Source organism: Portunus trituberculatus, chromosome 44 (assembly GCF_017591435.1).
Source record: "Portunus trituberculatus isolate SZX2019 chromosome 44, ASM1759143v1, whole genome shotgun sequence".
NCBI classification, from domain to species: domain Eukaryota; kingdom Metazoa; phylum Arthropoda; class Malacostraca; order Decapoda; family Portunidae; genus Portunus; species Portunus trituberculatus.
Window position 1 is genome coordinate 28,304,516 of NC_059298.1, and position 13,062 is coordinate 28,317,577.

At 44.6% G+C, this 13,062-nt stretch overlaps 1 protein-coding gene across 1 annotated transcript; it reads right to left on the bottom strand.

Moving 5' to 3' along the window:
* Nucleotides 1-1,485: 1,485 nt before the first annotated feature.
* LOC123519011 (cuticle protein CP14.6-like) lies at nucleotides 1,486-4,422 on the bottom strand. The gene is made up of 3 exons (XM_045280131.1): nucleotides 4,292-4,422; nucleotides 1,974-2,179; nucleotides 1,486-1,792 (listed from the first exon to the last, which is right to left on the bottom strand). Exons 1-3 carry the CDS (start codon nucleotides 4,298-4,300, stop codon nucleotides 1,612-1,614), a joined length of 396 nt encoding a protein of 131 aa, XP_045136066.1. The 5' UTR covers nucleotides 4,301-4,422; the 3' UTR covers nucleotides 1,486-1,611.
* Between the last annotated feature and the right edge of the window lie 8,640 nt (nucleotides 4,423-13,062).

The following is a 13,062-nucleotide window of genomic DNA, read 5'->3' on the forward strand; positions in this document are numbered from 1 at the left end:
ATTAAAATCATGGAGACAAGCCTAAAATAGAAAGTACCTCTAACGACAACTTTTAAGCAGTATCGAAAATAAGACGCCGAAAGGTCTGAAAATATAGTGTCCTGAATCTGAACGGTGTGAAAAACACAATCAAGAGTACATGAATATCTATCTATCTTTCACGGTCCGTTAGATGTAACAGGAGAGACAGGTCTTCCCAACGGACCATAAATTACATGTAGGGCACGAGCCATTCGTTGGGAGACTGTCACAAAGGTTCCTGCTTAGCTCAGACTGATACCAGCTCGTTAGTGGCTCTTGTACCGAGTTGCTTACATAACCCAGCAAAGTTACGATAACACCGGAGAGGCAGAGGCGTCATTGAAGAGGCAAGTAGCGAAGATATCCATGACCTGCCGTGTTTTACCGCTAACTGAGGAGGAGAAAGGGAATTCCCACCTGTCAGGGGGAGAGAACTGGATTTTCTCGCAGCCTTACATTCCCAGGCTATACTGCAGACCGTAACAATCAATAGGAGGGTAATTTTTCCACCATCAACCGCTCCATGAACCAGTTTTCCACAGTGGAATTTGCAACTCAAGACTGCTCTGCCATATGTAAAGGTCATGCTGAACCTCGAGACTGTCCAGCCAATTGTGAAGGTCAGTTTGAATGGCTAGGAAAAACAAATGAGAAGAGGCGGCAACATTGTCGAGGGGTTTTTGGCTCCGGCGGTGACTCCGGGAACCTGCACCCGTCACACTGGTGTCCACTCTTCACGGCGACACAGACGACGCTGTTACCAAATAAGCGTCCTGCCATCTGTCTGGTGTGCTTGATCCGCCCTCCATTAGCAGCGCGGGGGGTAGGGCGTGGGTACAGCGCGGCCCACGAGGCGTAACGGCCGAGGACTAGACTGGAAGGCGCCGAGCGACCACCCAGGGAAGTGTTTATTGGTCTCTCATGTTACTATTAGAGTGACCAATACATAGCTGTTGTTGACTTTTATGTGGCTCCATTTTTGTTGGTTGAGAGACACACGCCGTAATTTCATTATGTATAAATTGTTTGTCATTTATGCATGATTTGCTGTCTTCTATCCACGTATGTCAGACCAGACCGGCGAAAGTACAGTATCTCATCAGAGGGCATGGTGCGGTACGTCTTGCTGGTATGGTTTGGAAGAGGTAGACAGCCGAAAGACTGGTTACGAAGACTGGGGGATGTCTATCCTGCTGTAGAATCGTAGAGATCGATGATAATGATGATGAGGAGGAGGATGAGGATTATTATGATGAGTGATGTGATGACGATGATGAGAGTGATGATATCTTTATTTTTTTGTAAGCTCCATCATGTGTTTCTTTTTGCCCTGCATCATAGTAAGTTCCCTTCCTCACTCACTTAACACTCAACAATGTCATACAAGTAGTCAGACCTGCACTTTGTGTCATACCAACACTCTTTGGAGTCACACCGGTAATTGTGAGTAAAATAAACACCTTGTTATCTACTTTACCTATATTATACGTAATAATATCAATAAATATACAAATTAGGGCCGACAGCGCGTGCGTGAAACGCGAGGCACCGTCGTTCGTCTGTAGTCGTGACGTTTACATGGCAGGGCGTCTATGACTGGCGGGCACGTTCAGCATCTTCCTGAGCGGCGAAGGCGATCTGGTCCAGCACGAACTGAGGGATGTCATGTGGGAACTCTGGAGCCACGGGAAGGAAGGGAGATTCGGGCTGGAAACCGTTCTCGTCAGCCACGAACTTCATCTCAACCAGGGTGCCGTCAGGGGCGGTGTAGCTGTGGCAAAATATAAAGAAAATATAAAGAATGGATAGAAGGAAGGAGGAAATTTGAACTCACAAGATGAAAGAAGAAAAACCGAATGAATGAACAGACGTGCAAATAAATACCTAAGTAAATATACAGGCAATATTTATCTTAAACCTGAGTAACGCTTGGAATACGAGGTAATACTCACGAGTACTGGCCGGCGGTGGCGATGGCGCCCTCAGACACGGGGGAGCCGGACTGGGACCAGCGGATGCCATTTCCTGTTTCCACATCCACGCTGTACCTTCCGTCGTCCTCCTGGATACGGTCGTACTTCACAATGGGCACCACATCTCTATCCTGGTCAGGGGCGGGGGCTGCGGCGACCAGGGCCAGGGCGGCGGCAAGGATGACCTGTGGGAGGCACAGTGTTGTAGTTTAGGTTCCTGTAGTGACGCATTACTCCTCTCATTGTATTGTATTTGATGGCCTGTCTGTTTCTTAGTATTGTGCCGCATTAATAGTGACCCAAACCAGTCGCCATACAGAGAACAGTATGTGAAAAGATTAACGTCATTAGATATTCTTTTTTGTAATATGTAGATTAGCTAATTATGGGAGATATCTGAAAAGCAAGTGAAACAAGATGCATAAATGTTTACCAGAATTAAATAAAAGAAATATGGAAGAAACTGAATAAAAAAAGATGAAAAAAAGAAAACATAACATTTTCTTTACAAAACTTAAAACAAGAACATGGGAAAAAAAAATGAGCTGGAAAAAAAAGTAGGCAAAAAAAATGTTACTTCTCCTCCGACATTCAATAAACAAAAACAAAAATAGCCAAAAGAAAAGAAACAGCAAAAAAAAAAAACGCGAAAAAGTTGAGAACATTTCCCATAAAACCTGAAGGGCGGGAGTTTCCAAAGTATCTTCCTTGTAGCGGAGAAACTCAGCACTAATGTGAGGCAAGCCGATCCCGCCACAGCCTGACCCGGACTGCCTTTGTATTCTTAAGAGGATTTCTTCGTCTCCGCTCAGACACGGCCCATGATAAAGCGATAAAACCAGACCCTGAGTCCTCCGTGGTGGTAACAGTGCAAGTGTTCATCAGCTCAGATTTGTGGTAGTGGTGGTGGTGATGGTGATAATGGTGATGTTTTGCTGTAAAGATAGTGGTCTTGGTGAGGGTGATGCCTGTGGTGGTGGTGTTCGTGGCTATAAGGGTGGTGATATTAATATTAACAATGAAGGGTTGGTGTTCGTGATAATGTTGGTGATGGTGGTGGTAATGGTAGTGGTGGAGGTGGTGATGGTGGTATCAATATTAACTGGGTATTGTTGATGTTCGTGGCAATGGTGCTAATACTGGTGATGGTGATGATGGTGGTAGAGGAGTTGGCTTTGACTGTATCGGCGGCGGCGGTGGGTGTTGTTGGTGGAGGTAGCAGTGATGGTACTAGCAGCGGTGTTGGTGGTGATGGTGGCTGTAGTGGTGGTGGAAGAGCGAAGATATATAAAAACCGGTGGTGATGGTGATAGTATTGGTGGTGGTGGTGATGATGGTGGTGGTGATGGTGGTGGTGGTGGTGGTGGTGGTGATGGTGGTGGTGGTGGTGGTGGTGGTGGTGGCATTGATATCGGTGATAAAGCCTGTGATGTTGATGGGTAGAGTAATGGTGTATAAGAATATTGAGAATGTGAAATCTGTGATGGTCCAGGTGATGGCGGTGGTGAGAGGAGAGATGGTGGTGATAGCAAAGTACTTGTCTTGATGGTAGTGGTGGTGGTGATGATGGCGACAGTGTATCCAATAATTCTTTTGCGTTTTTTTAGAGTCAGTCCGTTTGTTTTGTGTCCTTGCTGGTCTGAGTGGAAGTTACCCACACCAGCGCACCACAGGCGTTGTCTTCCACCACAGGTCTGGAGCAGCGACACTCCCGCTAGTAATACTGCGGCACACTCTCTTTTCTGCTGCGCCCAGACAGCGTGGCAGGAAGGAGAGCTTTGCCGATTAGAAAGAATGATAACCAACTCCAGAAATCGCATGTAAAAAAAAATCTCAAGTGCGCCTTTTCTCTCTTTTTTTTATTCTGTCAGAAATGGAAAACGTGAAAAAATGGAGACTTAAAAATATATAATAAGCAAATCTCCATTCCCGGTTTTTACATGTTCATTTTTTAGAGTACAAATCTTATACCGGCCGTCCAATTCCTTACTCTCAACTAGCAATGTTTGTCTTTAGGAAGTGGCCATCAAGCCACGCACAGCGCATGATAATGGGCGCTAAGCAGCGTGCGAGAAAGACGCGCGATCAGCTTTGAACAACGAACTCGTCTAAAGTATTGGAAGAATCAAGAATCTTCCAGCGACACGAGCCAAGTACGGTGCGGGGACACAGTAACCTGCAGGGGCGGGCAGGAGGTCCGGCGGTCGCCCCTTCGTCAGTCAGAGCACAGCCAGCCATTAGTCCACAGTGATCAAGTGTCCGAGTGAGCGATGTGTCCCTCGCCTTCTGCTACTTACAAGCTTCATCTTGAGACTCTGCTAGAAGGAAACTGATGCCCCAGGCCCTGGCGACACTCAGTATATATAGGCGCGAGGAACAGCCAAGGAAGGGTTGCCACCGCATGCCAGATAGGAACATTAATGGTCTTCCGTTAGCCTCACGCTGACACCACCACGGACGCCTTTCCTCATATCAGAACCTTCCTAGAAATAAATAACTGGCCCAAGGTTTTCTTTGTAACTTAAAAATAGTTTTAGAGGGGAAGAAAGTACTTACAGAGACCGTGCACACTGGACACCTGTCCCTCGCAGGTCCTCAAGGCTGCAGGGAAAGGAGGTCAACCTTGACGCTGGATTTATCTAGCATCTCTTTACCGGCGATTACTTTCGTATTTTGTGTCTGTCATGCAGGCGAGGGCATCGCTAACCGCGACAAGGGGAGTCGCCGCCCCCTCCTACAGGCACTTCCTTTAAGGAGGATGCAGGGCTAGAACTCTCAGAACGCGGGTCTGTTAGGTACGAATGCATACACCTGTGCTGGGCAGCAGGACCACCAGCAGCAGCAGCAGCAGCAGGGCCATAAACCTCACGCCGATACATACGGATTAACATTTTAGCATCGTAAAGATGAGGTTCCGTGCAACACAACACCATACACCCTCGGGGACGCCTCGGTGCAGTATAAGCGAGGCCATTCAAGATTATTTTATCATCATTGAGGGGCACAGCCATGCAATGTGTGTGAATACCGATGCCTCGTACTGAGGTCAATTAAGACTAGTGAAAAACTTGTTCTGGAAAGTATGAGCAAAAGATATTTCAGTATGTAAATTTAAATTGCATTTTGATTGTTTATGATATATTTTTCCTTGTGTACATACATTTCTGGGTAGGCTGTTTCTCAATCATATAAGTCAACCTCACGTGCTCGTTGTTGTATCAAGCTGAGGAAGATGAACAGCTTTTTTGCCTTGTTGTTCATTATTTGAAAAACAAAATATATCTCGCACAACTAAATCTTCATGTTTGTATCGAAAATCTTCATGTATGCGAAGGGACTTTTTCTGTTTATTTTCCAGCGAATAAAAATGCTTGTAGCTAATGTTTATAGACAAGAGCAACAGGACTACAAAATCGAGGAATTAGTTTGTGCAAGAGACGGGAGGTCGCTCAGGTATTCATGTAAGCATTATACAAAACAGGGACATGTCGTATATTTATGAAGGTGAGTGTTTAGGAATGTGAGAGCAGCAGAAGGTGAAAGACGGAGAACAAGGAGAAGGCGGCGGTAGTGATGGTGATGGTGATGATGGTGGCGGCGGTGGCGGGGGAGTAAACGTGAAGTTTCGGTTCGTGTGTCGGCCAGGAAAGGTCGCCGCCTCTTGGCACCCTTCCACGGGGTCAGGGGCGGGTAGGGGCAGGTCAGGCGGTCAGGGGGCATCGGGAGGCGTAGCGCACCTCCCTGGGCGGCGGTCCACCGCGATAAAATGTAAGTCATGTCGATCTCTCCCGTGTTGTTGTTTTTGCCACGGATGTTGTTTTTATTGATCTTTTGTTTTTTTCATTGTTGTTCCTCACGTGCAATTTGTCATTTTGCTTGTTGCGTTGACAGACCACGTCCAGCTCCCATCCCTCTGATAGTTTTACCCTGGTCTGTGTGTTTGTGTGCGTGTGTGTGTTTGTGTTTGTGTGTGTGTGTGTGTGTGTGTGTGTGTGTGTGTGTGTGTGTGTGTGTGTGTGTGTGTGTGTGTGTGTGTGTGTGTGTGTGTGTGTCAGGTAACACTTTATTTTCTTCTCACTGTGAAAAGCGCTTCAGAGCTGTGCTGCGAAGAAAGGAATCAGCCATGGCTGTGTTGCGAGGAAGGAGCAATACAACAAGATGATAAAGAAAGACGGAGAAATTCTAAGCTTCATCTACAAGAGGGCATGCACTCCCCGCCCTGCCGCCCGGCCCGCCCGTCGTGCCGGGCAGGTCGTCACCTCCGCCACTCTTCCCGCTGGCCAGACCCACACTCACCTCTGATCATCACCCGAGGAAGATTATCTGGTGTAATATCCAATCCACGACCACAAATATTTCCTCTTTATGACTGGACCCAAGGCTGCCACGACCAGCCACGCAGAGAAGGGCGGCAGGGCAGAGGCGGCAGGCCACGTGACTGCTCTGAGCCGGGACTGCATGGCCGAGCCGTTACATTGGCTACTCATTATGCAAATCGCCACACTCCGCAGTAATCACGAGTCCAGTCATTATGCTTCCATCTGAAGTACCTGGTAATTAGACAAGATTTTCTTGTCCAAACACTGTGTCGAGAAAACCCTGATTGAGGCGCAGAGGGGGAGCTGAAAGAGCCGGTCTCGCTGTGAAGTAATGGGTGTCTGACACATTAGACATACAAACATTATGGGCCGGGTTTCTTCACCAGCAGCACCTCACCGCCTTATACTTCACCAAAATGTCGTTTTTCATCCGGCAAATGCCTCCCATTGTGTAACATTAGTTTGAGTTGTCTTTATGATGCAGTAGTGCTTGATGTAATATATTTTTCAAACCGATTCTTTTGTGCGTTTTCATCACCGTATTGACCAACCACAGAACAGTGGGGTCTCCCTCACTTATAACCCAGATTCAAAACATGTAACCTAACTGCATGATATATATGTGAAGGTAAATAATATATATTTTTTTTTTTTTTTTTTTTTGCGGCTCGAGAAACTGGGAGTGGGTGATTGTGATCTGTCCCTCTGCTGGGTGTGAAGAAATGTCTAGACCTGAGAGGCATGAGCATCCTATACCGGCTTACTGACTCCCTGCCTTAATATTCCTTAATACTTCCCGTTAGCACTGATTTCACACCTCGCTGCATTCAGTACAATACTCAAGTACTTGGGTCGACCTTTGTGGACTGAGAGTAGTAAAAGACGAGATGGCACGCACTAAAGGTAAGCTGAGAGGAGTACTTTGGTCTGGCAAGCTTAGAGTACACACGAGAATCACTTGCATCGTACAGTCAATCGTCCTTAGGAAAAAGACACCCTGGAAAGACGTTAACCAGCAAGTGTTACAAGCGGCCGTGTCCTGGATGGAAGTCTCCGCACACACAGGACTTTCTTTTTCATGGCGGGACCGTAGTAGTAAAAACGTCAGCGGGTCGAGATTAAAACCTACCATTTGCGGACAGGTTAGATAGCTGATAGAAATATAAATAAATTTGAAAATATATCTGATAACGAGCAACAGAGACAGGATTAGTAAGAAAGCGTTTAATATATTGATTGAAGTAAAACAAGGAACGTTGAAATATAAGCAGTTGAATTTGTCTTCCAATAATGACAGCTCTGTGTTTGGGATTAATAGCGTATCAACAAATAAAAGTCTCCGGCCCGACATAATTTATTTGTTCAATACTGATGTTCCAGGGTAAGAAAGAGAAAGAGAGAGAGAGAGAGAGAGAGAGAGAGAGAGAGAGAGAGAGAGAGAGAGAGAGAGATAGGCTGTTACTCTTTTTGGTGACGAAACTGTTAGACGTAATGAACAAACTTGTGATGTGCTTTATTCTTCGTTTCCTTAATAGTGTGTGTGTGTGTGTGTGTGTGTGTGTGTGTGTGTGTGTGTGTGTGTGTGTGTGTGTGTGTGTGTGTGTGTGTGTGTGTGTGTGTGCGTGTGTGTTCGTGTGCTCTCAAACCTTTGCGAAGAAAAAAATAAAGAGAAGATTAGAATTAATGCTGAGAAGACCAGAAGAGCGAGGGTCAGTAACAAGAGAGTGGCTTGAAGGAGATGGTAAAGAAGACCAACATCAAGGCAGGTCGCTGTGTTTACTATTCACAAGTGCAAGACTATTACATGTACAGTAAGCCTAGCAAAAAGTGACTGACTGGCTGGACGTAACGTGATCTTAACTAACTTGAACAGTGGAGCGGAGATGAATGGTTGCATATATCTTTACATCAACAGCTCCACGTCTGAGTAAAGTAGGTTTTGAAGTAAATCCTTCCATTAATACCTGACTCTGTATCTGAAAGCTGCAGAAATCACTGAGCTCTTGTGCCGTAACGTGTACACTAAGAGAAAAGAAAACAAGTCACCAGATTAAAAATTGCACCACTGTTAGGTTTTGTCGTCTCGATGTGCAGGTATTTCTTTACCTAAGCCAGCAGGGTGATGACCAGCTCCTGCACTAGCAACTCGTGTGTTGTTGTGCATCCAGCAAGTAGCAAAGAAAACACAAGTCATCAGATTAAGCTGCATCACTATTTGCTTTTTGTCGCCTTGATGCGCCGATATTTCTTCACTTCAACCTCAATTATCAAATGCGCCAAAAAGTTCCTAGCATTACATCCTGGTGGCGTTTGCGAGCCGCCTCTCTCTCTCTCTCTCTCTCTCTCTCTCTCTCTCTCTCTCTCTCTCTCTCTCTCTCTCTCTCTCTCTCTCTCTCTCTCTCTCTCTCTCTCTCTCTCTCTCTCTCTCTCTCTCTCTCTCTCTCTCTCTCTCTCTCTCTCTCTCTCTCTCTCTCTCTCTCTCTCTCTCTCTCTCTCTCTCTCTCTCTCTCTCTCTCTCTCTCTCTCTCTCTCTCTCAGGGGTGTTAGAGAAGGAACTCTTTCTCTTCTATCACAAGTGTACGAGGAGTTATAGGATTGGTGTGGATAGAGTGAAGGGGTCTTAAGTTTCCTCATCCTTTATGGAAACGAGAACTTGTGTGAGTGTCGCCTGCCGCCTCCTCGACACCGGTCCTATCTCTCTCGGCTCATGTCTGGCGTGTGGCCACCCACCTCCATCCTGCCTGTCTCGTAATAAGATTGTAGAAATATCAAACTTTTTCGAGGAACCGTTTGGAATTACTGCTTTTTCAGACACCTCATGCCATGTTTCCTGCTTGTCATGAAAGTTATCAGGCAAGGAAACTATATTTGGCAAAAAACATCACCGTGAGAATGCAGACGACTCTTTTTTAGTCATACCTTAATCATAACCTTAGATAATGAGTTATGTGACTTCACTCGTCGATCTAAAGGTAACTTTTTCAAACAGCGCTTCACATCACGATGACAGGCGCTAACCGGGTCAAAAAAAATAATGTCTACAAGTAACGTGGAGCGAAGAATAAGCATCACCGAAGAGGAACGAACAGGTCAAGGAGACATTTGCATTTTGCCGGGAACTCAACCATTATCAAGTATTCTGCAGCGATAAAGGTTTTCCACAGCCGCGGGTGAAAGGTGGCCGAGATTGTATTAAATTGTTGATAAGAAGTCGAGTTCATAAATAAGTGAGGTGGAGGGCGAGTAGGAGTAGGAGAAGGAGAAGGAGAGGAGGAGAGAGAGAGAAAGAGAGAGAGAGACAGAGAGAAATAAGTGGAAAGTGACACGAAACAGCAAGAGTAGCTTAGGGGAGGAGCCGCAGCGCACACGAGATCACGAAGCAAGCGGCAAATTAGGGGAAGGGAGGACTCGTCACGCCAAGGAGAAGGAAAGTAAGGAACCAGAACCTGATGAGAAAAAAGGCAAAAGAAAGAGAGAGAGAGAGAGAGAGAGAGAGAGAGAGAGAGTGGGAGAGGAAGAAGTGGACAAGACAGAAACACCCAACAGCCTTAAACACACACACACACACACACAACACACGCATCATAAAACACCACTGTCGGCTCTGCATTATTCCACATGACAAATTTGGCCTTCCATCATATCGCCAGACGGGTTTATTGAAGCAAAAATGTCGGCCATAATGCGCGCCGTCCTCGTCCCGCTGAAAGAAACAATCTCCCGAGCTCCGTCTGAAATTGACAGCGTATTAAGATAAACTAAATATTTACGATTGAGAACGTCTGGGCTTTTTTCTTTTATTTGCCTTCAAGTAGTGAGGGAGTGAGGGTACGTAGTGTGTGTGTGTGTGTGTGTGTGTGTGTGTGTGTGTGTGTGTGTGTGTGTGTGTGTGTGTGTGTGTGTGTGTGTGTGTGTGTGTGTGTGTGTGTGAGAGAGAAAGAGAGAGAGAGAGAGAGAGAAGTAGGAAAAAAGCAAAGACATTATGTTTATGAGAGAGAGAGAGAGAGAGAGAGAGAGAGAGAGAGAGAGAGAGAGAGAGAGAGAGAGAGAGAGAGAGAGAGAGAGAGAGAGAGAGAGAGAATATATGAAGAAGGAAAAGATTAACACACACACGGCACTTCTTACGGCAGTGAAAGGAAGAAGGGAAGGGAAGGGAGGCTCTGAGTATGAAGGGACAATGAGGGAGGGAGGAAGGAGACGTGGCCAGGCAGAGGTCATAAGCTAATGCCCTCACGCGGCTCCTGGTTGAGAGGTTGCGGCCGAGTTTCATTACCACCCGACCAACCAGAAATCCTTTGGTAACCTATTCTCACTCTCTTGGTCAACGATTCTTAAACCCTTCAGTACCATGACACACGTTTCCATATTCATCCTGCTTATTATTTAGTGATTCTACACAGCTTCAGAAACTCATGTGGGGATTAGAATAGTGGAGACTGTTGGCATTAATCATCTGCCCTCCATAGACCCTTCATAATGTCAGTAAAATGGTCCAATCGTACACAAAACTCAAGGTAAAAGTGTGTCCCAGTACTGAAGGGGTTAAACACTCCCTTTTCTTTGCCGCCTTTTTCTTCCTTCGTCTGCAATTTAACTTTTTTTTTTTCTCTCGTCGTTACTTGTGTCTTACACCATCAGGATTTGTGTTTCTTTAGCTTTCCTTTTAGTTAGTGCAGAGAATATCACGTGTAGGTATAAAGACTCCTCGCTGCTTCTCTTATTTACTCGAGTCCTTACGTTGTTATGGTAAGTGATGTGTACTGATGGCATTGTCTTGAGTGTGGTGTGCGCTTTGTGTCTTTGTGTCTCCGCGAGCAGCAGTTTAGGCAGAGCAACCGGTTTTTCCTCCTTCTCTGTTTCTTACCTTTTGCCTTTCTGTTCCCCCTTTTGTTCCTTTGGCGCCACGGTAAGTTGTGTGTATTTACTGGAGCGTTTAAAGTGTGATATGTAATCTGTGGTCTCTGAATGGAAGATTTATTTTTTTGTTTTTAGAGAGAGAGAGAGAGAGAGAGAGAGAGAGAGAGAGAGAGAGAGAGAGAGAGAGAGAGAGAGAGAGAGAGAGAGAGAGAGAGAGAGAGAGAGAGAGAGAGTAATAAAGATCTTACCGTTTTTTTTTCTTTCCATGTGAAGTAGATATGCCAAGAATAACAAAAATAGTTATATAAAAAGAAGAGAAAAGAAGAATACACCTTTAGTCCTATTCTCACAAAGGACACAAGACGAGAACCCAAAACAGGGCTGGTAGTTTTCTTTATCAGTGCTTTTTATCTTCTCATTGTTGTCCCTTCTTACTCCACACCAGTGCTTGTATACTAATAATGCTGTGTAAGATCATATAAGTGTTTTGTGTCTCCAGATGGTAAAACAACTGATCTTTTATGTTTGGAGGTCGCCACTAATTTTCAACCAAATTTTCATCATTAATACAGTTTTTGGTGCTAAATACGAATATGACATTCATTTTCTCGAGAAATGAAAGATAATTGCACAAAAAAAGGATTTAATGCGCACTACCTTGCGACGCGCATTAATTCATGCAATAGTAATTAACGGGCGCAACAATACACAGTCGGGTGTCACGCGGCACGTTTGAGACGACCGTGGACAAGATGGATGTGAACTACAACTTGCAGTGGTTATTTACCAATATTTTGACCGAAGAAGACGCTGTTAAATTTCTGCAGAACTTTAATATCATAGAAAAGAGAAAAGGTGTAAAAGAAACATCAAATGATAATTAAAAGACAAACGAAAGTGTATCGTGGATGTGTTACAAGAGAGCTTGCCGTGATAAAGTTTCAGTGAGAAAAAACACTTGGCTTGATGGCAGTACCATTCCATTGAAGAAAATCATCGTCTTCATTTATTCCTGGGCAAAAGAGTATTCCAGCATTAAATACTGTGAGGACGAATTGAGGATATGTCGCGCTACTACAGTTGATTTCAACAATTATCTAAGAGAGGTGAGTTAACCTAACCTAACCTAACCTAACCTAACCTAACCTAACCTAACCTAACCTAACCTTACTTTACCTAACCTAACCTAACCTAACCTTTTTAGATATGTGCCTCATCTCTACTCGCCGCCACTACGCCTATCTTTCATTTCTTGAGAAAATGAATGTCATATTCGTATTCAGCACCAAAAACTGTACTAATGATGAAAATTTGGTAAGAAATTAGTGGCGACCTCCAAACATAAAAGACCCAAAACAACAACATTTAACTATTAATTTACTCATCGTGTCTTACTTTCTGACTTTTTTCTGTCTTTGCCTCCTTACTCTATCCTAAGTATTGATGATATTGTTAAAATTCTTGTGTATATTGTATCTTTCCCCATATGAGTATTGTTTTTGGAGAGCATCCCTCATTTCTCACTGTTTCCTATTCCTCAGTATTTTTTTCATCCATTCAATCAACACCAAGTTATATATAAACATGGGATTATGGTCCGTGTTTAGAAACGTTTTGCTCTCTCACCACGAGTTTTTCAAGGCCACAGAAATGATTAGCGGGGTTTTCAAGAGTGTTTCTCCAACTAATAAAGTAGAAATCGTGTCACTCTGCCCCTAGAATTGTAAAATACCTTAAAAAAAACTTGTATAAATTTAAATAAAGCCTTTTGAAATAGTAGAGGTGGAAAACAGAAATGTTTGAGAATATGAGTTTTAATTTTGTCCGTACGCTGTGTGTTCTGTGTAGTTTCCTATGGCAAGTGTTTATAGAAGGCTGTCAACCATGTCGCC

Excerpts from the sequence above, each read along its gene's own strand:
- LOC123519011 (XM_045280131.1), bottom strand. Across the intron at positions 1,793-1,973 it reads GCCACCGCCGGCCAGTACTC|CTACACCGCCCCTGACGGCA; the intron begins GTGAGTATTACC and ends ATTTTGCCACAG.